Here is a 26,719-nt window from a genome sequence, read left to right on the forward strand (position 1 = left end):
TTTTAAAGTACCTGATAAAAGAAACACATTCTAAACAAGTGACTTAAACATTCAGGCTTCAGATATAACATATTTTTCTATTGAAGTAAAGCATGTTTTCTAAATCCTAAAAAAAACTTACATTGTGTTTGTATATTTAAAACATTTTAGCCTTGAAGTTTATCGATTGAGCTGATCTATCCTATCACTTCTTTCCCCCCAAATTATAATCTGATTGTTAGCTTGTTATTTACCTTCTTTACAAGAAAGGGAGCCATTTTTTATGATTTCCAATCTCTTTGCTATTTACCAGTTTCTTATAAATCTCTGACTTTAGAAATCGAGGAAAAGAATCCTTGGCCATCAGACTATAGATTAACTTCTGAGCTTCATCAAAACATTTGAGAGTTGGTTCTGCAATATTCTTTGAGATGAGGTCCCTGGTACTGAAGTCAATGTTAATCTGTGGAAATAAATTGCATCTCATTAGACTAGTTTAATAAAGACTGCATGGTCTATACGGATGGGAGAGCCACATATGATTTGAATTGTTTTTAAAGTTAATCTTATGCAAAACAACAGAAAGGTTACACTTTCATTTTCTGAAATGCAGAACACATCCTCGGTTTAATTACTTTACGTAGGTTGAGAGGGTTGGCGTTGACAGCAAACAGAGGTCAAACCTTATTTTGAGATTATATAAAATTACAAAAGGGATGCAGATAAGATTTTTTTATGACTTCACATTCTTTTTGCTTACCATCTTTTCTTTCTTTCTAGTACTTGGGCCTTAATACCTGAAATGTTCTTCTATAGGCAGAGCAGTAATGAGATTTTACTAAACTGGCCTTCACCAGCACATTCCCGTTCTCCATAGCTCCCGGTATTGATTCTCACAATGTTGCTTTTCATCCATTGTGTTTCTTTTTGTTTGCCAAAATGAACCAACTAACACTCTACCCCTGTTCACAGAACACCACGCCTCCTATGGAACGTACGTACACACGTGCAGATGTGTGTATGTACATCCTTGCCCCTTAGCACTACCACAAGTAAGCATTCTCAGCAAGGTTCAACAGAGATCTATTATATTGCAACACATGCTAAGCTATGCTAAGTTGCTTCAGTCGTGTCCGACTCTGTGCGACCCCATAGACAGCAGCCCACTAGGCTCCTCTGTCCCTGGGATTCTCCAGGCAAGAATACTGGAGTGGGTTGCCATTTCCTTCTCCACCAGTTCTATACTAATCTATATTAATACTTTTGTTTCTATAGCTTTCCCTATTCCAGACTTTCACATGAACTGAATCACTTATTATGTAGGCTCTTGAGACTGGCTTCACTAATGTTTCCAAGGCTCATCCTAGCTTTAGCATGAATCAGTCCTTCATTCCTTTTATAGTCAATTAATAGTCTATTGTATGGATATCCAGATTTTGTATATCCATTCATTAATCCATTGATGGACACTTGCATACTTTCTACTTTTTAGCTATTATAAATAACTCTGCTATAAGCATTTGTGTACAAGTTTTTGTGCAGACATGTTTTTCTTAGATATATACCTAGAAATGGAAATCCTGGGTCATCTGGTAACTCTTGTTTAACTGTTAGAGGAAAAATTGTTCTCCAAAACTGACTACACCATTTTACCCTTTCACAGCAGTGCAGGAGAGTTCCAATCTCCCCACATTGCAACACAACACACCTGCAAATACACAAATGCCCCAAACCTCATGGAAATTCTTGTCCAGTTCTACCCATTTCCAGGATACTTTCTGAGAAGAAGAAAATTTCACATCCAAGTTTTTTCACTTAAACTGAAAATATTCCTGAATTATCAAAGAGATGTGAATCTTAGAACTCACAAGCTCACCAAAGGCAGGTGCTGCTGCTGCTATAATAGGCAGTCAAAATTATTTGTTGCATAGAATTATGTCTCTTGGAAAAATAAGGGAGACTGTAAAATGCTAAAAATTGGGGATCTGGTGAAAAACTATAAATGATAATTTATGTTCATTGAATTGAAGTTAAAAGATAGGCAGACAGACCTTCAATCAAATTTCTTAGCTACTTACTTGCTGTTCACATGAGTAAAGCAAGTTTTATAGTTTCCTTCAACTTTCTATTTCTATAATGTTAAAAAAGGATAATAATAACATCTTGAAGTCTTTTAAGGGCTAAATGAGATAAGTAATATCAAATTATTTCAGTATTATTATTCTAGTAAAAAGAAAAAAGAAAAAAATATTTTGAAAAGAATCATCAAAGGCCACTATTTGCTCACTGATATTTTCTTTCTTAAGGATTTCAGCTACTTGGGGATTCAGATTACATCTTGTTTTTATTTCTTTGATCATCCTCTCAGGTCCTGCATCAAAGTTCCAGATGAAATTCTGCAAAGTCCTCCAAGGCTTCAAAATCTATAACCAGTTTCTGCTTCTTTACACAGAAAGATGGTGTGGAGTAGTGGTACTCTTATAGGATAGTTTTCCAATCCGTACTCTGATGCTTATGACCTTGGTGACCTGGGTGACCGAGTTATTTTTCATCTTTAAGCCCAGTCATTCTTGATTGAGTTGTTATAAGAATTAAAGTGAGGTAATCCGTATAATCATTGATTACACAAATATTTATGAGTCTATTATGTGCCGGATGCTTTCTATATTTGGAGAAAGTGCTATATATTTTCTCTACAGTGTTATTTTAGATTTACACTTGAAGAATGAGAGGAACCAGTTCTCTAAGAATCTGAGGAAGAAGGTTTCTGGCCAAAAAAAATAAATAAATAAAATAAAATTCAGAGTCCCAAAGGCAAGAACGAATTGGTGATGTTCTGAAGAGCCTCTGTGTTTGTGTGGTGGGGGTGCAGAGGGTGATAAAGTTCCTGTGCGGAGATTGGGAGAGGAGGTACAGGTCAAGTCTTGTAGGATTTATCTTCTGTGGTAAAGGACTTTCTACTAAAAGCAGTGGGAAGATACAGGAGGGTTTTTGAACAAGGAGATGACATGATATCATGCCATGAATCTGGTATAGTTCCTGATTCCCATAGTGGGAATAAAGAATAGTGGGTATTATCAAGATTCTGTAGGGGTTTCTCAACACATAGTGGAATCTTTTTCATATCCTATTTTGTGTTGCTAGGGTATGAGAATATGGATTGCCCATTTCCTCTTTAAATGTGCTGTTAATTCTTCAATGGTGTCATCTGCAATTTAACTTTATATCCCCCATAATGGTAAATATACCAAGATAACTCCTTTAGGCATTCATTCATTGGGTGAATTTTCACTGATAGCAGGGACAGTGTGTGCAGAGTGCTGCCTTATTATTTTATTCAGAACGGAACATCTGCAATAGCTCCTTATTCCCTATTTAAAATGCCCAAAGCCCTGAGCTTGGCATTCATGCCCAATACAATATGGTCCAAACCTATATACTCTTTCTCCTCTCTGTGTGCCCTGTGTCACCACCAAGGTAGACTCTTACCCTCAAATTTCTCATATTTTGTTGCTGTTGTTCAGTCGCTAAGTAGCATCTGAATCCTTGCAGCTCCCTGGACTGCAGTATGCCAGGCTTCTCTGTCTTCTCCTATCTCCCAGAATTTGCTCAAATTCATGTACATTGTTACCAATGTATATTTTCCCTGACCACCCCAGGCTAGCTGAAACCCACTCCTCATCTAAGTCTTTCACAGTCTTTTATGTCTTTAAAGTGAGTCGCTCTGTTGTGTCCGACTCTTTGTGACCCCTGTGGACTGTCACCTCTGTCCATGGAATTCTCCAGGCAAGAATACTGGAGTGGGTAGCCATTCTCTTCTCCAGGGGATCCTCCCAACTGAAGAATGGAACCTGTGTTTCCTGCATTGGAAGAAGACTCTATCATCTGAGCTATCAGGGAAGCTCTTATGTCCTTAAAGTTACATTCAAATAACACCTACCTTGTAAGGTTTACCTTTTCTGACCTGTGAAGGGACTTTGTGTTACTTACATTATATTTACATTTTGCCTATCCCTCACTATGCCTTGCACAGTGTAAGGATTCAATACATGTGTGTCATGTAAATAAAGTGAAAAAAGCTTCTACATTTGTTAAAAATCACGGTAGCATTTTAAGCAGAACTATTCATTTCAGTATATTACTGATAATTAATATTATTTGTTCAAATATACTGTTTGTACTTCTGACTTGCCCCTCTCACTTTTCTGATTTGCCTGTTTTCCTACCAATAAGCTGCCAACATCAGCTATAGATATCTAAGTGATGAGCAGAGACACTGTTCCCAGGAGATAATAAGTAGACTTAGGAAGATGTGTCTTGGCAATTCATTTTAATGTCAGTGACAAAATATCACACCCACCTGTTTTTATAAATGTCATTATTTTTCTCCAAGTTGTTCCAGCTGGAAACTTAAGAATCATCTCTGACAAATCTTTTTTCCCTCTGATCTCTCTCTTTCTCTATCTATCTGTATATAGAACTTTCCTTATTCACCTTTTCTTTTGTAATTTCACAATGCTCTTTTTATTTCTCACTCCTTCAGTTCAGTCCTCAGTCGTGTCTGACTCTTTGTGACCCCATAGACTGCAGCACCCCAGGCTTCCCTGTCCTTCACCAACTCCCAGAGCTCGCTCAAACTCATGTCCATCGAGTCAGTGATGCCATCTAACCATCTCATCCTCTGTCATCCCCTTCTCCTCCTGCCTTCAATCTTTCCCAGCATCAGGGTCTTTTCAAATGAGTCAGTTCTTCACATCATATGGCCAAAGTATTGGAGTTTCAGCTTCAGCATCAGTCCTTCCAATCAATATTTAGGGTTGATTTCCTTTAGGATTGACTGGTTGGATCTCCTTGCAGACCAAGGGACTCTCAAGAGTCTTCTCCAACACCACAGTTTAAAAGCGTCAATTCTTTGGTGCTCAGCTTTCTTTATATTCCAACTCTCACATCCATACATGACGACTGGAAAAAACATAGCTTTGACTAGACGGACCTTTGCTGGCAAAGTAATGTCTCTGCTTTTTAATATGCTGTCTAGGTTGGTCATAGCTTTTCTTCCAAGGAGCAAGCATCTTTGAATTTCATGGTTGCAGTCACCATCTGCAGTGATTTTGGAGCCCAAGGAAATAAAGTCTGCCACTGTTTCCATTGTTTCCCCATCTATTTGCCATGAAGTGATGGGACTGGATACCATGATCTTAGTTTTTTGAATGCTGAGTTTTAAGCCAACTTTTTCACTCTCCTCTTTCAGTTTTATCAAGGAGCTCTTTAGTTCTCTGCTTTTTGCCATAAGGTTGGTGTCATCTGCATATCTGGAGTTATTGATATTTCTCCCAGCAATTTTAATTCCAGCTTGTGCTTCATCGAGCCCAGCATTTCACATGATGTACTCTGCATCTAAGTTAAATAAGCAGGGTGACAATATACAGCCTTGATGTACTCCTTTCCTGATTTGGAACCAGTCTGTTGTTCCATGTCCGTTTCTAACTGTTGCTTCTTGATCTGTGTACAAATGTCTCAAGAGGCAAGTAAGGTGGTCTGGTATTCTTATCTCTTTAAGAATTTTCCACAGTTTGTTGTGAGCCACACAGTCCAAGGCTTTGGCATTTTCAATAAAGCAGAAGTAGATGTTTTCTGGAACTCTCTTGTTTTTTCTATGTCCCAATGGATGTTAGCAATTTGATCTCTGGTTCCTCTCCCTTTTCTAAATCCACTCCTATCTCTCCAGTTTAATCTTGTATAACATAATATCTTGAACCATGGAATTTTTCTCTTAGTTGTTCCCTCCCCTTGTACACACAGTGGACAGCATTACTATGCCAATTTCACCAAAATATCACTTTCATTGTATGAATATTCAGTCAACAACCATTAGTTTCTATAATATAAAATTTAAGCACCTTACCCTTGCATTTGAGCTTCCTCATACCTGGACTTCAAATGTTGTTATGAAATTACCTCCTACTTATCTTTGGTGACATCCAGAGATGAACAGAAGTTCATCTACTTTCTGTTCTGAGTTAATTTTCTTTCTAAAGCTCTTGTTTATTCTGCTTTACCATCTAAAATCCCTCTCTCCTCCACAACTTTATTCTGTACAGATTATCCTCAACCCTTTATGATTTAGCTGAAGTTGAATATCCTCCAAGAACCCTTCCTTGATTACAGAAAGAGTGTCACTATACTTTCCTTATCATCATACATTATTTTGACTTAAAAATCCTAAGAAATTTGATTTCTTGCTTATACAGGTTTGGGCGCAGTGGCTTCTGTTAATGTTAAGTGTTCAGTCTGATAATCAGAGGAGAAAGTCACTACAAAGGGAATTCAGTAGTTTGTGGCATGGAATTAACCTGTCTTCTATCTTTCCCTATTTCTTTCCCTGATTCTTTTTTCTCTACCTGTCCCTCAACATAGGAGCAGAGGAGTCATGCATCATCTAAGTTCCGTGCCCAGTCTTCTCTCCCTGGATTATTTTCCTTGGTGACTTTATCATCTCCTGTTTCAAAATATTTAAGCAATGACATATCTCTAAGAGAATCCTAAGGATATTTAAAGAAGATTACTTTAACTGTAAATAATAATAGTTAATATTCATCAAATATTAATACTGTTGTGCTAAGTCTTTATACGGCTACTGTATGTCACACACACATACCTACAAGATGGATAGTATTATTGTCCCTATTTTTCTTTAATAAAAAAAGACCTCATCGAAAAAGTGGTTGTTTTATAGGAAATTTCTGTAATTTATTCATTTAAATTATTTCATTGAATGGGTACTTAGGAACTGTGCTAAGATCTGATCATATAAAAATATTTAAGTTGAGAGTCAAACAAGAAGACAGATTTTGAGAAAATAGTCCAAAGGGAAGAAGCTACCTTCTTTAAAAAAAAAGTCTTTCTGAAAGACATAAGGTTGTAAACTGATCATCAAGATATTGTTATGAGTATAGAAGATTATGGAAGGCACCTGGCCATGGAGGGAAAACTGGAAAAAGCCCAGTAGGTTTTCAGAGGGAAAGGGGCAACAGCCTGAAGAGGCATGCAGGTCCATATCACATAGACTTTTATAGGTCTTCTTAAATAATTTTTAATTAACTTGAAAGCAACAAGAAGAATTTTAAGTAAGGTACTAATGTAAACACATGTGCTTGAAAAAACATATTACTGGCTGCTATGGGATATAACGACTAGTTGTGGATAAAGGGCAGAAAAATTAGTAAGTCATACCAGAAATTCAGGTGGTTAGTCATGGAGGATTAGGCTGCGTCATTTCACAGAGAGTGGAGGGAAATGTATAGATTTCAGAGGTACTTAGAATGTAGAATAGATGAAGCCTGCAACTGAATATTTATGAACTGGGATAAGCAACAACATTTTTTGGAATGGCTGGATTTTAGAAATATTCTGAAGAATGAGATGACAAGGTGTCAAAGGATTGGATATGGCACTGAAAGAAGAACCAAGGATGAGTATCAATTATTCAGCCAGAGCAAAAAGAATGGAGTTACCCTTCACTGAGACAGAGAGACTCAGAAGAAAAGTTTGAGGAGGAAATAAGGCCTCAGATTTGTAGTGAAGTTTGAGATGCCCTTTTAGAGCCAGAGACTGGAAGAAATCCCCCGGGGAGTAAATGCAGGCAGAAAATAGATGACAGCCACCTCCTCTCAAGATAGTATGTGCTGGGCTATAGTTAGGAACAGTAAAAGAAATTGGCAAAGAATTGTCAGTAAGAGAGGAAGAAATTAAGTACAGGAAGCCAACTGAAGTTAATATTTCAGTAAAAAGAGGGTGATACGTGTCATTAAATGGTCCCAAGGAGTCGGTCTGAATAAAGTTTGAGTGTAGTCTGCCCACAGCGCCCTGTCTTTTCTTCTAGAGTCCCCTGAAATTTTAGTATCAAGACAAAAGTGAAAATATTCAGCCTAGCATATATTTTGATACATACATTCCTTTAATGTGATCACTTTGAGGTTCATGTCTGCCAAATGCACCTCCAGTTGTGCACTCATCTCAAGTTTGATTTTTGGTGAAGTTGTTGTATCAATTTCTATCTCAAAAATTAAGCACAGAGGAGATATTGAGATTGGAGTAGATTGAAAGCAGGTACCCTGACGGGAGGTAACCCTCTAGAGATGCAGGCCTCCCAACTGTGTGGACCTGAGGCCGTCCTGAGCTGCCTGGGCCTTGGGGGAAGCTTAGACAGCTGAGCTGCTCAGATTGGTAGGTCCAGAGCAGGGGCTGAATGGCATATCGATTGATGAAATGAAGAGCGTTATATCTATATTATTTACTCATGGGAATAGTCACTTGCATTTTGTTTCTATGGATACACTCAAGTTTCAAGGATACTGAGAAAGACATTTAATTTGCTTATTTTTCCAAAGGTCACGAATTATCTTAGCTCTCTGAGACTGCTGCACTGCCAATCTCAGAAAACAAGACATAGGCTTGTGATTCTCACAGAATGACAGCTGAGATGTCATCGCAACTGTTTAGCGACTTTTAAATCCTGTCATTTTTGAAAAGGCCTTGACACAGCTGACATTGACAACAATCCATTGCATTAAAATGAGTGCCTCTGGTTTGCACTGTTGTTTAAAAAGCGATTTTATTATAATGAGCTGGGGATATTTTAATGCTCAGGTGATTTTGATAACTGCAAGTTATGCAAGCCAATTCCTCTTTTCCATGACAGCAGTTTTAACTTCTTTTGGCTTCCAACAAATTATTTTAGCAGGAAGAATGCATTTGAAACTACCTTTTGGCTTTCCCGTGACCCTAGACTGTGCTTTATGTATTTTTACATAATTTGAATGAAAAGTTTTCAGTCAAGCTCTCACATTCAAATGAGATTGCCTTTCCCTCATTTAGAATGTATAGTGTAGCAGGAGATGGTCATTATGCAAAGAGTGTGTGCATGCATATGGAAAGCGCCTTACTCAAATGGGGCAGGCAGCCTCCTTCACCTCATTCACAGCAGCGCCTAAAAATTACTATTCAAATTAAAGTTGCCTATAATCATGTTTTTGGCTACATAATTCTGTTTAATCACTGCTAACACCTCTAGTATTACTTCGTTTTTGGCATCATTAAAGGCACATGAATATCCTGAGGTATATTCTCAAGGGTTACTATGAAAGTTGAGAATAGCCAAGTTTATAACATTGAGAGGGAATCCATTCTGCACAGGAGTGTATCCTTTGTCACAGTTGGTTTTAAAGACAGAAATAAATGACATGAGTTGGGAGGCAGCACTGACACCTTAAATTGGACAAGAGAAATGAAAAAAAAAAAAATCAAACGTATGCAATCAATGTATAAAAGCTTGATGGATACAGATTGCTAAAAATAGATGTAAGCAGCAAGTTCTATCTGGAGCAGGCGACAGAGAATAAGATGGACAGGTTTCCTGGATGAACCCCAACACACTAATTCAAGATTAAGTGGCACAGGGATGTGTACAAATTCAAAGAGCGTTTTGTTTTAGAGTTGAAAGGCAGCAGTCATTTTTTCAGAGGGCCAAAATGATACTGCAGGCTATTAAATGAGATTCCTGCCACTTTTTTTTTGCTTTACAGTTTAAGAAGTTATACAAAATAGAGAGAATATGAGAAGAGAAATACAGCTTCTGACAGAAAGGAAGATAGACTCTATGTGATGAGATCGTTTTCTGCTTTCACCTATAGCGTAAACGTCGAGGTTCCCAGGCTGTGTCATGAACATTTAAAATCAGTAGTAGGTCCAGAGGAAGGAAATTAAAATGTAAAAGCAGGGGCAGAAGACCTCCCTCCTCATGATCTGTGTATCTTAATGACTGCAGCACTCATCATTTTTCTCTCTAAGCCTCAGTTCATTTTTCACCTGTACAAGGTGGATGACTGTAGTGCCTAAGACAGAGTGCAGAAATCACTAGGATTCAGAAGATGCTCTTGGCTCCACTTATGCTTGGAAGCACCCAGAACTAGGCTTCTTCCTCTACTGGGCCAGCCTTCTAGGCACCAGCTGGTGCCCTTCTTCCGTTTCCTCTCCTATCATCCTTCCATCCTTCCATTTTGTCTTATTTCCTTCTGCATTCACATCTCTGATCAAAGCTCACTAATTACTTCCTTTGAGACACATTTCCTGATCCCTTAGACTTGGATTTTTCCAGTCGCAGTGACCACATCACCTGTATTTCCCTATCACAACATCCATTAAAGTTTATTCTATTTTTTGTTTTTTAAAACTAGAGTCTTCCCACCAAGATGGTTAGCTTTATTTATTCAGAGACTCTGTCTTTTCTCATAGCTGCATCAGGATGGTGCTTGGTATGTAATAGACCGCTAACTATTGATTAGTGTACAAAAACTTAGGAAATTAATAAATAAGCAAACATTATATGTGGTGGTGATTCTACAGTTCAGGGGCGCTGTTGACAAGCAGCAACTTGTGGGTCAGGATCAAGACTCAAAATAGCATCAGCTCATTGGGAAGTAACACTTAAAAATGCAAAGAGAAAAGTGTTAGTTGCTCAGTTGTGCCCAGCTCTTTGTGACCCCATGGACTGTAACTCACCAGGCTCCTCTGTCCATGGGATTCTCCAGGCAAGAATACTAGAGTGGGTTGCCTTTCCCTTCTCTAGGAGATCTTCCCAACCCAGGGATTGAACCCAGGCAGATTCTTTACCATTTTGAGAAAATAGGAATATAAAATGGAGGATACAGAACTGGCATTTTGAGAATATCAAGAAATGCCTATAGTGCCATGGGGTTCTCTCTGTCAAGAATTCAGAGGTCTATCTTTTCCCTCAGGATTATAAAACTAATCTTATTTTTGTGGGAGGTGTACCGTGTGGCTTGTGGGATTTTAGTTCCCTGATCAGAGCTCCAACCCCAAGACCTCAGCAGTGAGAGTGCAGAGTCCTAACCACTGGACTGCCAAGGAATTCTCAAAATTAACCTTATTTAAAATAAAGGCATGGTTTCCCTGGTGGCTCGGAGGTAAATAATCCTCCTGCCAATGCAGGAGACAGGTTTGATCCATGATCTGGGGAGATTCTTCGTGCCTCAGAGAAACTAAGCTCCTGCACAACAAGTACTGAAACCCACATGACATCCAGCCTGTGCTCTGCAGCAAGAGAAGCCGCCACAGTGAGCAGCCCACACACCACAACTAGAGAGTAGGCCCCATCATGGCAAAACGAGAGAAAAGCCTGTACAGAAGTGAAGACCAAGCACAGCCAAAAATAAATGAAGAAACAAAATCATAAAATAAAGGCCTTATCTCATATCCTCCCTCAGTACTATTCAATCATTGTCATCTTTTAGATATAATACAAGGACTTCCCTGACCATCAAGAACCTTTATAACAATGTCCCTTTAGAGCCAGACATGGAACAATGCACTGGTTCAAAATTGGGAAAGGAGTACATCAAGGCTTTATACTGTCACCCTGCTTATTGAACTTATGTGCAGAGTACATCATGCGAAATGCCAGGCTGGATGAAGCACAGGTTGGAAGAAAGATTGCTGGGAGAACTACCAATAACCTCGGATATGCAGATGATACCACTCTTAGGGCAGAAAGTGAAGAGGAAGTGAAGAGCCTCTTGATGAGAGTGAAAGAGGAGAGTGGAAAAGCTAGCTCAAACTCAACATTTGAAAAATGACCATCATGGCATCCGATCCCATCACTTCATGGCAAATAGATGGGGAGAAACTGGAAACAATGACAGACTTTATTTTCTTGGGCACCAAAATCACTGCAGATGGTGACTGCAGCCATAAAATTAAGATGCTTGCTCCTTGGAAGAAAAGCTATAATAAACCTAGACAGCATATTAAAGAGCAGAGACATCATTTTGCTGACAAAGGTCCATCTAGTCAAAGCTATGGTTTTTCCAGTAATCATGTACGGATGTGAAAGTTGGACCATAAAGAAGACTGAGCACCAAAGAATTGATGCTTTCGAGCTGTGGTGTTAGAGAAAAGTCTTGAGTCCCTTAGACAGCAAGGAGATTAGACTAGTCAACCCTGAATATTCATTGGAAGGACTGAAGCTGAAGTTCCAGTCCTTGGGCCACCAGTTGCAAAGAGCTGACTCATTGGAAAAGTCCCTGATGGTGTGAAAGATTGAAGGCAGAAGGAGAAGGGAATGACAGAGAATGAGATGATTGGATGGCATCACTGACTCAATGGACATGAGTTTTAGCAAACTCCAGGAGATAATGAAGGACAGGGAAGCCTGACATGCTGCAGTCCATTGGGTTGCAAAAGTTGGGACATGACTGAGCAACTGAACAACAAAGAATTCCCTGGTGGTCCAGTGGTTAAGGCTCTACACGCCCAGTGCACAGGGCACAGATTTGATACCTGGTCAGGGAACTAAGATCCTGCATGCCGCATTATGTGGCCCCCACCAAAAGAAACAGGAAAGAAAAATAAAAATCCTAAAAAAAGATATAATGCAAACAATTTCATCTGTTTTTAAAAATTTTCCACTTAATCATTTGTTGCTTTGCTATTTTTTCCTGGTTCTAGAAATCTAATTTTTTAACCCAGCTAGACTGACTGTTTCTTTTGAGCCAAACCATAGTTTCAACCTATGCTATTTTCTTGCATTTCCTTATCAAGCTACCTCATTTACACAACACATTGCATTGTACTTCTGTGTTTATTACGTGTTCTCTTGCTTAGACCCAACTTCCCTTCCATGGAAGGAATTCATCTTATGGTGGTTAATTGTAAGCACAGAATAAGCATTTATTGATATGAAATAAGAGTCACCAAATAACACTGTGCTACAATAAAAATTAAAAGCAAAACATCCAGACAGATATTTTAAAATTGTCCTGCATAACACATTAAGATTCTTTTCCTTTATGATGATAGTTTCTCCTCTTTTATGGGTTATGATGTCTTCACAGTTAATAAATACATTTAAGAATTAAATTTTTTGTATTTTTTTTTTTTACTTAAAACATTGCCAATGTATTTGCTCCCAGATTGGTCATAATTTGAATTTGAATTTATATAAGTTTTAAACATTACAGTGTGATATGATTTGGAAAATTTTCCATTCTCACAGAATGACAATCAACATAAACAATTTCCTCTTTAATCACATATTTTCCATCTTGACTAATTTTCTTATTAATATAAGAGGTGATACAAACATAATTCATAAGTGACAGAAATAAAAACATAAATTTTTAAAATATGTCAGTATCTTGGGTTTCCCGGATGGCTCATACTATGTTAATTTTTTTTAAGATTTACATTCTTCTGAAACCAAATAACCTTGTTTGAAATTTTTTAAATATTATGAAATTAATGGTCCAAATTGAAGGAAGAATAAATACAAGGTTAAGAATTTTTTTTCTTTGCCACATTCGAGTTCTTACTGTGTGTGGAGTAAGGACACTTTAAAATATATATTGCTTATCTAATAATTTTTTCATTTTCAGACTACTTAGTCAGAAATATCTGACTCACACTTTTATTTCCCCTTGCAATATCTTCTGAAAGTATCTAGGTATAATCCATTCAATTAGTAGATATTTCTACCTGAAACTCATGATTTGCTAACATGCTTTTCTAATTTGTGTTCATATATATATATTATATATATATATACATATTATATATATATATATATACACAAATGTAATATATATATGTATAATATAATATATATATATATATCCTGGAGAAGGAAATGGCAACCCACTCCAGTACTCTTGCCTGGAGAATCCCATGGAGGGAGGAGCCTGGTAGGCTACAGTCCATGGGGTTGCAAAGAGTTGGACAGGACTGAGTGACTTCACTTTCACTTATATATATATATACACACACATACATACACATTTAGGGGCTTACTTGGTGGCTCATACAGTAAAGAATCTGCCTTTAGTCTAGGAGAACCAGGTTCAATCCCTGGGTCAGGAAGATCCCCTGGAGAAGGGAATGGCTACCCACTCCAGTATTCTTGCCTGGAGAATACCATGGACAGAGAAGCCTGGCAGGCTATAGTTCCTGGGGTTGCAAAGAGTCGGATACAACTGAGTGACTAACACTTTCACTTTCATGTATACATTTATCAAGTCATTCAAAGTGGCTTGTTCTCAGATGGTCTTAGAAGTTAGTTAATGTTTTGGGGTAGAGTCAGTAGCACTTATAGTGACTTGTGTAAAGAAAAAAAGGAATTAAAATTTCTTAAAGACTGTTCTGCCTGATGCAAACCCTAGATATGCAGTCTCATTCACCATTTTCATCTATCCTATATGATTGCTGTGTCCTTTTTCACAGCTACGTTTTTAGATGAGGAAACTGAGGCTTAGAGGGATGAAATAGGTCAACACAAGATTACAAGACTTGAGTCTGTATCTCTAACCTTTAGATTTTCTACCACATCACACAATTATTGTAGAAAACCAGAAAGATGGTAAAACTCTAAGGGAGAAGGCATAAAGTTTCCTGCAATTATCATCTCTCATAGAGACCTGAAAGTTCAGTTTTTCTGTGCAGTTTTGCCTATTAGAATAGGAAACGAAGAACCATTAGTAACACCCATTTATAGAGAGGGATTGTTAGTAAATAGTCTGATGGTAAATTGTCTAATTGCATCAATTAAAAATTATTGTCATGCTAGAAATTTTACAGATGAAGAAATAAAGACATGAAAAGTTGAAAAGAAAGTAAATGGGACTTAATAGACATTTGGATGATGTGACCTTGTCATTGTTCTCTATTTTAGGGTTTTCTACCAAGGAAATTGGTTATAATTTTGATTTCTTTATGCAAGACAGTTTTACAACTGTAATTGAATATTGAAAAATGAAGAATGCTTTCATATGAATCTCATTCTCTCATTAATTTTCTACTTATGAAAATGGTATTTTCTAAGCTCCATATCAGATATATCACGTTGTCTTGTGAAGTCTGCCTACTAGATAAATCTAGGTTACTTCCCACCCTCTCTTTATCTTTATCACTGCCTGTCCAGCCTTATCCCACTGCTTCTCATTAGTGATATCAAAATGCTTGTGATTTCTGGAAAACTCTAGGGAGTTGTGTACATCTACACTGTACACTGTGCCCTCAGTCTGAAATACTTTTTTCATTTGCTCTCTTGATAAATATGACGTAGTTTTCATATGTGAACCACCCTACAAATCCATCCTGTAAATCTCTGGATAGACTTCATTGCTCTTCCGCACACTGCTAATAACAAGCTTTAAATGATTCAACTTATTAGTTGCCTATTGTGCATTTGACTGGTTTTATCACATGTCAATCTCCCCTTCCACTGTGTGACTTCATTGTGGGAACAGATTCTTCATTGTGGGAACAGACTCTTAAAAAATTTCCATTTAATGACTCATATTAATACTTGTATTATATAATATATAATTGTTGCTGAAGACTGAAATTGGTATGTAAAGACAAATGCCCTTTAGTTAATTTGAATTGGAAATAATTAATGGCATATAATAGGAAAGATGATGGCAGTTTCAATTGTATATATATACTTCATCTTCAATGAGAATTTTGTCATATCTAATAATAATATTTTTAGACAGTTTGAGACAATATAATCCATGATTTGTAAAACAGCTATAAAATTAACTAGATGGACAAATTATAAAATGTTTGAAAGCTTTGTATCCTAAAACAGTAACTGTACTATTCTTTTAAATTATTACCATATTAATTTATTTTGGCAGGAAAGATTAGGAAAATAAAACTATTTAATCCAAACTGATAATTTATTATATAACTTTGAGTTCAGCTGTAATTAAAAGATTACATTTCTTTAGTATTAATAATATATATAATATTTGAAAAACTTAAAATAATCATTAAGCAGACAGATTCATGAAGAAAAATAAATCTGGCTTTCAAACCAATATCACAATAAATAGATTACCTTTAGAGTTGATTTCAAAGACTTTTAGGGAATGACACATTAATCAACTTGACAAATCTTATACACCACATTTAAATTTTTCTGGACTCATTTATTGATTCTTAGATAGTGACTGGGAAATGAATATTGAAATAGCTCCACAGGAGTTAAGTTACTTTTTCTTTCCCCCTTTGAATTCCACTCTAAGCTTCAGTGGTTCATGTGTCAGCAAAATTTTACTATACCAACATATGCTTCGGTAATTAATGTCCATCTAAAACTTGAACTATTGATACAACAACTTTATGCCATAGATTTTAAAAAATGTTTGCGTTTCATCTTTGCTGTCCTCTGTCTTCATTAGTACAATAACTTCTCATACCATGAATTTTAACTTTGGATTAGAACATATAGTAGCTGTCACTTGGGAGGGTATCAGTATTTCAACTCCGTAGGGAGAGATGACCTGGGTGGTTTACGTTCGGTGCTAGTGGCTTAAGATAGATTGCCGTTTGCTGTTTAGGCATTAAAGCTCTCTGCTTAGATGTTATAATCAGTGCGGGATTACAGCAGTTTTAAATTGTAAATAGTTTAAAGTTAAACATTAAGGGGATGCAGCAGAGATGATCATCATTTGGTTCTGGAAACTAAATCAATTATAAATGAGATGGTATACACATAAAGCATTTTTGAGAGGCTCTTCTCAAAGTCCTTCCACGTTTTCCTGTAAGGCCTTTTCTATTTTCCTGATCTTAATGCAGCACAGGTGGAATCTGACCACTTGAGACACACCTGTGGCTCATTTTTACTGTTGTAGGACCAGGCCGCCTGCCTAGCCGTGGCTCATTTTCACCACGGTGATCTGACCACGCAGGATGGCTGTTTGCTCACTCCCTGTCCACTTCCTGCTCCTGGAGCAGTTCCTGGTTCCCTACAGCCCACTCACAGGATGGACCTTAGTCAGTAAACATCTGTATGTTTGCCCCTCAGGCCCAGTTAATGACTGCTTTAATCTTTAGGACAGAATGACTCCCTTTGATAGTTTAATACGGGAAGACCTATGCCCCAAGAAGGTGCTCAGAGGGCCCTGGCCCTCTGCTGGTTTCCCTGGTAACCCAAGAGCCAACCCGATGCCAGTCATTTCCCCGTTAACTAGTAGCCTTCCCATTCCTCTCCATCCCCCGCAGCGAAGTCTGCCTCCACGTCCCTTCCACCGTCCACCCCAAACCATGGGGTGTGGCTCCAGGACCCTACTTCAGACGTGTAAGCCCCGCCCCGTTCACTGAACCATGGCTGTCTCTGCAAGCCTGCGGGGTGCAGCCCAACAGCCATCAAGGAAATAAAGTCAGGCAGCCCCCTCTTTGAGAAGGTAAGGCAATTATTATTTGCAGTGATGTGGGTCTCCAGAACATTAAATATTACGATTTTGTACTGTTGGTTAGTAGGTTTTATCTTCATGTATGTATCTTTTTTTATTTTAAAAATTGCACTCAAGAGTTCTATTCCAAATTGACCCCTGTGCTTACAAAAGGAAAAATGAAAATGAATTTGAAATCCAGAAGCATGCTTAAGTAGGATTTCTGTAGAGCTGTTTAATTTGGGACATTAGACTGTTTTTTAAGAGCCTGCTTGTTGTGCTCAGAAAATAGAAACACTGAAGCACAAAGAGAGTGCTAGAAACTATTTAGTGAATCAGCGCCAGAGGATCGCCATAAGGAACTTCTGTTCAAATTTACGGACATCTTCTGTTTGAAGACATGGTGACAGTTTAATTTCCCTTGAGGTGGACTTAGTGTCTTTCAACTGGGAGCAGATGTGTTAGTGGATAAGTGGATAAATATTCACTGTTGTGGAATATTTCACTCACCTCTTTGGGGGCATTGGCTTCAATGAATTCAGAATAAATCATCCTGGCTTTGGAAGCAATTTTTTCTGCACTTTCTGTTTTCTTAAAGTCTTCACAGGCAAGCCAGAACTCAACATTTTCTTCACTAAACTCTGATTTTAGGAATGTTCGAAAAGCATCCAGACCAGCTATAAAATACATGAGGAAAACGTTTGTGCACAGTGCAGTCATGTGACCAACTGTATACATTGCTTAGTGAAAGCATTTGAGGATTCAGTGGCAAATATTTATCATCCTTCTAAATATAGCATTTATACATTTTAGTTTTTAACTTTAGAAAGCTTGATTTTGGATCAGTAGTCATTGATGTAAAATATTCAATCTATTTTTCTAATATAAGCAGTTAAAAAAATTGAATAACAGCCAGAAATTCTAGGATTCCCATACGTTCCAGCTCTTCTCACTGTCTTATTTTCAGCCACATTTAAACATTTATTATTCCTGTTCATAAATGTTTAAGTTTCTGATCACCTGTTTAGACTCTTTTCTCTAGTTTCCTCATATAAAATGTGCCTCAAAATCTTCTTTGGCATACCTAGAACTCCTTTGAGAAGGCAATGTTTCTAAATCTTTTACAGCCAAGGATGGTTAAGAGTGGGCCTCTACTGAGGTACCAGGTTAGAAAGATTATTATCAAATTCCTGCAGTTGCCTGAACTAAGCAGTCCTTTCAGTTTGTGTCAGTTTCAGTCGGTACCTTCCTATGGCATCGTCTGCTCGTAGTGAGACTGTGTGTCTTGGAGGAAGAAACACTCATTGGCACGTTTGTCCTTCAGAGGATTTGCCTTCCAATACATTGGTGGTTTTCTCCTACACCTGCCAAGGGGGCCCCTCAGCCTGGCTCAAAGCCACTCCTCCCTAACTATGTGCTAGAGGGCTGACTCTTCAGGTTGCGAAGTAGGGAGAAATTGACTAGCAAAAAAGTAAGTATCAGAGAAACATGTGTGGAAAGGGGCCTAAGTTAGTTGTTTGTTGGCTGCTGCAGGTTAGAAGGAAAGTGAAGGTTCGTATAGACAGTAGAAGAGGTCTTCATGGAACAGGGTGGTTATCTAGAAGCCCTGGATTAAAACTAAACATAACAATTTTTTTTAAATGATTCGAAGTAGAGTTGAAATAATAGGTCATTGCAAAAGATGATCAGATACCAATTAAAATTCTCAGTATAAATATTGCTGAGTGTGAATGTTGTTAATATGTGAGCACTATAAAATTCAATTGCACATGTCTTGTGTTTAGAAAATACATTAGACAAGCTTCTGTGACACAAATTTGGGTTATAAAAATCCTCTTAGTAACACAATTAAATTTTTCCGTGAGTTTGATCCAAACAATGACGAATTCGAGAGATCTAAATAGAACTTATACTCAAAAAATCTATTTTATATAATAAAGTATATACTTTGATAATACTGAAAGAATATTGTAGAAGCATGTCTGGCACTATTTTATATATGTGTCATTAAGGGATATGAAAGTATTTTGCAATATGGGTTATCTAAATACATCCCAGTGAGATGGAAAGTTAGAGATCTAAAAATATTATTATTCTCTCCCCTCCTGCCATATTCATGAAGAGCGACATTGAGCTAACAGTCACTCCTCCTTTTCTCCTCCCGTTGCTGTTTGGACACACAGAAACAGAATAAACAGGTACACTGGGGCTAGTTATCCCTTCCTTGCAGAGACTGTCATTGAATCACTCATCTACTATATACATACAATTTGAAAGTTCACAGTTCGTCAAGTGACTTTAGACTAACCACAGTCACAACCATATATTATCTGAGGGTCCCTCTGTGTGGGGGAATAGTTATGGGTAGGTGTGATGGGGGCTGAGGAGTGGAATATGTCAGGAGCAGGTGGCAGAAACCACACTAACATCTCTGCTCAGTATGTGCAAGGTGTATCATCAAGTCACAAAACAAGTAGGTAATATGGTGGGCCATCTGTTTAAAGCATTGAAAAGCATGGGAGATATTTTTCTGGTTTTAGAAAAGCAAAATCCAAACAGCTTTGCAGATGAATCTATGACTTTTGTACTTTCTGTGGGCATGAGGTACAAAATCCCAGGAGATCTGCAGGGGGGTGCGTCTGCCTTCATCTATAACCTTCATGCCTCTGTCTGCACTACTGCCGCAGCCAATCCCCCGCTGCAGAGACACCTTCCCCACGGTGTTAGCAAACCTGACCTGTCCCGCTTGTCATGTATTTAAGGAAAAAAGAAACATGCGTTTGAAACTTACAGAAGTGAAATTCCGTATAGCTTTAATACATGTTCTTAGTTGGATTCTAGGGTTTTGATGGGTTATTTTATGTCTGTGCTTTGTGTGTGTGTAGTGTCCGACTCTTTGCAACCCCATGGACTGTAGCCTGCCAGGCTCCTCTGTCCACAGAATTTATCATTTCTTACTCCAGGGGGTCTTCCCTACCCAGGGATCGAACCTGAGACTCTTGTGCCTCCTTTATTGGCAGACAGATTCCTTACCACTGTGTCACCTGGGAAGCCCAAAGTATGTGTGCGTGTGTGCTTGGTCATGTCAGACTCTGCAGCCTCATGGACTGTAGCCCACCAGGATCTTCTGTCTATACTTTAGGAATTAGTTATTTAAGACTCATAAAATGATTGTGCAATTTCATCTAAATCAAATTGTTTTTTATGAAAAAAACAAAACAAAACAAAACAGCCATGAAGAACATATTCAGATTTATCATGTTTCAAGCATTTCTAATATTCTGATATTTACTTTATAAATTTCAAGTGGAGATGACATTTGATTAGAACAAGCACTACATTTAAATATTTTCTGTGTATGTCTCTTGTAGCATCATTTCTATCCTGTATGGGACAGAAATGCTGTAAAGCAGGTTTATGTACAGCAAAAGCAGAATTCTAGATATCTTTGTATATGACTATTTTGTATTAAATTCTGGGATGTTTTATTTATAATTGACCAAACTGACTTTATTAAGCCATGATTTTAATTACAAGTATTTATCCACAATGTACATATTTATATATATTCAAATATGTTTTTGTATTCTCTAAAGTAAGAATAACTCAGTTGGAATACATACTTTATTTTAGCCTGAAGAAGCAAATGATTTATTTAAATTTTCAACTTTTCAATAGTTTGTATGCTTTAATTTGCCACAATAATAGTTATGATATATATCAAATGATAATGAGACTGGCTTCCCCGGTAGCTCAGCTGGTGAAAAATCTGCCTACGATGCAGGAGACCCTGATTCTACTCCTGCTTTGGAAAGATCCCCTGGAGAAGGGATAGGCTACCCATTCCAGTATTCCTGGGCTTCTGTGGTGGCTCAGATGGTAGAGAATCTACCTGCAATGTGGCAGACCTAGGTTCAATCCCTGGGTTGGGAAGATTCCCTGGAGAAGGGGATAGCTATGCAATCCAGTGTTTGATATACATCAAATGATAATGAGACTAAGACAACTTTATCACTTCCTTTCTATTTGGAATTTTCTTGTTCTTTTAATGTCTGTAATTTCTATAATCTTGTCTTCATTTAGACTCAACCTAATTCCATTTAAACTTTGGGCCTGTATAAGTTTTGTAAGACTTTGGGGAATTTTATACTTCACATATTGATCAAACTCATTGTTTATAACATGTCTACAACTTTTCAGAATTTACTGATTTAATTTTAATCCTTGCATTTTTAGGCCTGTTATCGTTTGGATCTTACCTTGATTGGTTAAAAGTGTGTCCATGTTTTCAGACCACGCCATTGTTTCTGTAGTTGGTGACCTGTGGAAACAACATCTACCCTTGACAATAGCATTGTGATCTTTTTCTTCTGTAATCTATAGTAACATTTGAGTTATATGTATTTGTTGAATTATATAATTTAAATGAGCTTTGCATCACTAATTAAGCTACAAAAGGTCAACAAGGATTATATAATATCTTCTACAGTGGACAGCAATAGCAAAGAAAGGGGAATGTGATTTGACACCAGCAAATTATTTACTATTCTAACCAAAAGTATTGATCATACTTGCAAATTCTTGATTTCTAATGAAGGTACAAGAGAGATTGCTCATTGCTCTGTGGAACCTAGTGAATTTAATCTCAACTATACTAATTGTTAATTTATGTGGGTTACGCTAGCCTGTTCCTGAAGAGTTATCATGATAGCAATAGTGATGAAAGAACTATTTTCTAAGTTTTCACAGTATACAAAATTGTCCATTTCATAATTATGCATCTTAAGTTTCTTTACAGTTTTAAAGATTTTTAATGTGGAATGATCTTGAAAATGTTTATTTATGGTATTTTAAGGAGTCTTTACCCCATTTTGAGACAGCCTTCATTTCTCTTTAAAGGTATGCTTCCATCTGGGTTGATTTATTTAAATCTAGGTATCTATCAGGACAGAGTAATATCTTTTCCAAAGCAGTCAAAAAATTTATTGACTTAAGTCTTCTGAAGAAGGTATACTTTGGGGGATGTGATGTAGAAATAATAAATCAAATTTCCAACATAAACTTTCTGAGATGTAAATATATCATGCATTATTCCCCTTAATAAGCAAAGATCCTAATGAAGTAAGCCTCCATCCATAGAAAACAGCTGCTACCCAGAAGAAAAATCTTGGATGATGTAGCTGTGATGTGCAAATTACTTATTAGCTATGGAAAGGAATGATCTAATTGAAGGTTTCTATTAAAAAGATGGAGAGTCTCACATCCAGTCATTCTTATAAAATTTACATTTGCATATCAAGGTGACTAAGCTTAAATCTGCTAGGGTCACGCAGTCCCTATGCTTTTACATTCTATTACTTTGTGTGGTTTGCCCCAGTTTGCATTGCTCTTCTCTCTGCTGCTGTTGTACTTATATTTTCAGATGGTAATGTCTGTACTCAGAGGCCACACAGGGAGGCTGGGTGACAGGGAACACATGCTGATATCTCCCAGTATTGGATTTCCTATCTGCCATTTCTTTTACTTTTTCCTCAATGATAGGCAACTGATTTTCCTTTCTCCCTTGATCTACTAAATCTTGGGGACGCAAGGTTTCCTGTGAAGCCATTTTGAAATGGTGTTCTTTCATTCAAATGGGCATTTTCAGTTCTCATCTTTCATAAATGGAGAATGGGACCCTATATAAGATCTAATTTTACGTAGAAGAGCTTGTGTGCACTATAAAAACTGTTACTCTAAAATGATCATGTTATATCTCATATGAGTCCAACATTAGTTCTTTTATCAAATTTTAGGAATCCTATCAGTTCAGTTCATTCTCTCAGTCATGTCCGACTTTTTTGCGACCCTATGGACTGCAGCACGCCAGGCTTCCCTGGTGTTAAAATTATCATATGATCACTTAAAATGCATGTGTTTAAAATGTTGTCTGTATTTGTAGATTGAAATTTGGTGCTGAGCGTGGTACTCAAATTTCTCCTTAGTGCCTGTGGAATGTTTGTTAATGAAGAGGGCAGAGAGGAGATTTGATCTCCAGTCTGGCTGCAAAATACATTCATTTTAAATAAGGAACAGCCATCAAAGAAAACCCTGAGAAGTAGACTCTAGGCAGAATCATTCAGGGATGAATATGTACTCCCCTATTTGTTTGTAAGTTGTACAATGACAGGGAAAAAAAAAAAATTATTGTCCAGCACAGAGAGCAGTGTGTCTGGTTTGAGAAATATTTCTTGGACGTATAAACAAATAATGACTGAATGGCCAAGCCCCAAACAGTGGCAGTCATTAAAGCCTTCAGTGGAAGAAGTGCAATGACTTTTAAGATGCTAGTAGATGACAGTGATGAGAAGGTTAGTAAAGGTGTAGCTGAATTTTATTAGCTTCAAAGTGTGTTTTGGGTGAGGAAAGAGGAGAAGTGATGCAAAAGCATCACTGGGCAGCAACAAACCAGGGGCCTCTCAGTCACCCCAAGTGAGTGAAACTATAGGGAATGGACAACATCCATTTTGAAGGCATCAAAGCAAACCATGTCCTTTAGGGAGAGCCAGAGTATGCTTAAGCCAAAAGCAAAAGGAATATTCAGTGACGTGCTGGAATGTAAAAGAGTCTTTTTAGAATGGAATTATTCAAATGAGTGGTAGCTATTCTTATTATCATCATGAAGGTAGGGAAACAGTAAAAACAGGAAAAAGAGAGCAAAGTCTTGGAGCTGGTGTAGAACCAAGAACAAAACAAAATTCCTTATGCTTTGAATTAGAGAGATTATACTAAAATATTATAGGTATTCTATAGGTCTAGAATATTAGTGATAATTATAGATACTAGGATGTTATAAAGGAAAAAAGTTGTCCTTCAGCCCTCTGAATAAATACCCACTGCTGTGTGTAATTGTGCCTGGAATGCCCTCAGCTCACTCTTTTCTAAGAGTTCAAATTTGACTTAAAGGTTCAGTATCAAACCTGATAGAATGGAAGGGTTGGTTGTAAGGCAATGCTTTTCAGATTCATTATTTTAAGAAACAATATTAATTTGCTGTCCAAATAAAAATTTGGGGGTTGATTATATGTAATTCTGTGGAGAGTAATTTATTGTTATATGTGAATAAACTGAAAGACAATTTTTATAATAGCACAAAAATGCATAACAATGTACCAAATGTTTACAGTCTATATCATATTGTGCTAAACATGTCACATACTTTATCTTATTTAATCTTGAAAATGACAGTCTGTTTTAATCCCATGTTACCGATGAGGGACTTCCCTCGTGGCTCAGACGGTAGAGCATCTGTCTACAATGTGGGAGACCTGGGTTCGATCCTTGGGTCAGGAAGAGTCCCTGGAGAAGGAAACGGCAACCCACTCCAGTACTCTTGCCTAGAAAATCCCATGGATGGAGGAGCTTGGTGCAGGCTACTGTCCATGGGGTCGCAAAGAGTCGGGCATGACTGAGTGACTTCACTTCACTTCACTTACCGATGAGTAAGAAGAAGGGATGTTAATAACTGGTGTAATATCACATATATATTAATAGACAGTTAGAGTTCAAACACAGGTGTATTTTTGTGTTTCAAATACACAAACTCTTTTCACAATTCTTCTTGGCATAGATGAGTCAATATACATATACTTGTATACTTTGTTCACAATTTGGAACATATATAATGTGTCAAATAAATCCTATAATAGGATTTATTACCTGTCACAGCAAATATTTCCTCTACATAGTTAAATTTTAATTTCTACTCAGTAGAAAGTTTTTCAAAAGACAGTGATTCTTCAGTTTGTATGCTGTCAAACCAAAATAGGACCTTTCTTATTTTAGATGTGACTGACATATAGGTTTTAAATTTTTAGAAATGTAACTCTACCAATGTTAAGAAAAATCTATTGAATTAAAATTGGGGGATAAAGAGGGTGGCTGGCTTCAGAACATACTGACTGGGTTGAACTTACTTGACATGTGGTACTGTAAATAAATGGACATTGTACATTTCCCTCCCTCCCTCTTTCCTTTCTGTCTCTCTTGTTTTCTTTTTTTCTCTTTTATTTGTGTTTTAGTTGCAACTCTACACAGCTTTTGTCCAGCTCGTCTCCTTTGTGTGTGTGCATATATTTCCTGTAAAATTGTGATGCGTGGTCAGGGTAACTTGTGTGTGTGTAATGACTTGCCATGAAGATTTCACTTGTATCTGGAACCAGAATCACAGTTAGCATTTCATGGGGTTTGGGCTGATTTCCTTCCTTATGTGAGTGCCATCAAGGCCAGCAGTCCTCATATTACCTGTCCAGAGTAGAGTCAGGCCAGATGGGAACTGTGTGAAAGCTACCAGTTATCTTGCTAATGGTGCCCGCTATAACCTGTTGTATTCCATTAAAAAAAAAGTGGGCTCCAGCAACTGAGCTCTCCACACTCAATTAGCAAGCGGGAGATTCATACAAGGAGCCCGGTGCTTCAGGAAGTGACAGCTGCTGCCTTATCAACAGATATATCTGTGTTCAAGTTTCTCAGTCCATGTTGCAACAGCGAATAATTTTTGCTAGGATCGTGTATATCTTAGGTCTTTAACCTGAACATCGAATAATTTGGGAGAGCCTCACATAGAGTGGGTTTTCTCCACTTTGTAACCTTGCCTTATCTTAGTAAATATAAAGAATTAACTGTAAACACATGCACTGTGGACAGATTTTAGAAAAGAAGGAAAAATCAGTTGAGAAAGAGAAAAAGTATAAGTCAGGAGGGAAGACAACAATTAACATAGTTATAATAAATGAAAGAAACGCAACATCGAGACTCATGGAGACTCAAGTGTTTTCATTTGTACATCTTCTGAGATAAAAAGAACTTTAAGCAACTCACTTCACTGGCATTTTTCGTTCCACTGTCTGACTGTCACAGATGATGCCGAATTTCTCTTTCTGACTGATCTTCCAGCTGAAGGGAATGTGACAGCAGGAACAGTACAATTAGTATGCAAATAGCTATCCCCTGGGTCACAAACTGGCATTCTTTAAATCAAGCCGTCCTCAGCTTTTTTTCATTTTGTTGTTAACTTTTCACTGGTCAGAACACTTAAACTTCTAAGTAACAAATAACTCTGAATAAGTGTGGCATTTCCTCCAGCCTGTAGCATAACTGGAACAAATTCCATTTGGAAGTTTGGTTTCTAAAGTTCATATACGTCCATTTCCAAGACAACTATTGTTCACAGGAGGTTAAATCAACTCAAGAAAAAACATATAGATATAGTTCTGTATACTTTTAGGTCTTTAATCTGACTAAAAAGTCATTTTGTTTCTCTTCTTCAGTTCTCAAAGTCTGAGAAAGACTTTTTTTTCAATACTCTTATTTTAAGTATATGTTTTTAATACTCTTATTTTAAGTATATGTGTTTAAGATTTTTAAGTATATATGTGTATATATACTTTAAGTATATATATGTTTTAAGTATAAATATATTTAAAGTATATATGTGCACATGTTACATATAC

At 37.3% G+C, this 26,719-nt stretch overlaps 1 protein-coding gene across 1 annotated transcript; it reads right to left on the reverse strand.

Annotated features, from left to right (window-relative positions):
* Window positions 1-238: 238 nt before the first annotated feature.
* On the reverse strand, window positions 239-26,098 carry RGS21 (regulator of G protein signaling 21). Its single transcript, XM_068986521.1, has 4 exons — window positions 26,088-26,098; window positions 21,488-21,564; window positions 17,739-17,905; window positions 239-442 (listed from the first exon to the last, which is right to left on the reverse strand). The coding sequence occupies exons 1-4, from the start codon at window positions 26,096-26,098 to the stop codon at window positions 239-241; spliced, it is 459 nt and encodes a 152-aa protein (XP_068842622.1).
* Window positions 26,099-26,719: the final 621 nt, after the last annotated feature.

The sequence above is a fragment of the Capricornis sumatraensis genome, chromosome 14 (assembly GCF_032405125.1).
Source record: "Capricornis sumatraensis isolate serow.1 chromosome 14, serow.2, whole genome shotgun sequence".
NCBI classification, from domain to species: Eukaryota; Metazoa; Chordata; class Mammalia; order Artiodactyla; family Bovidae; genus Capricornis; species Capricornis sumatraensis.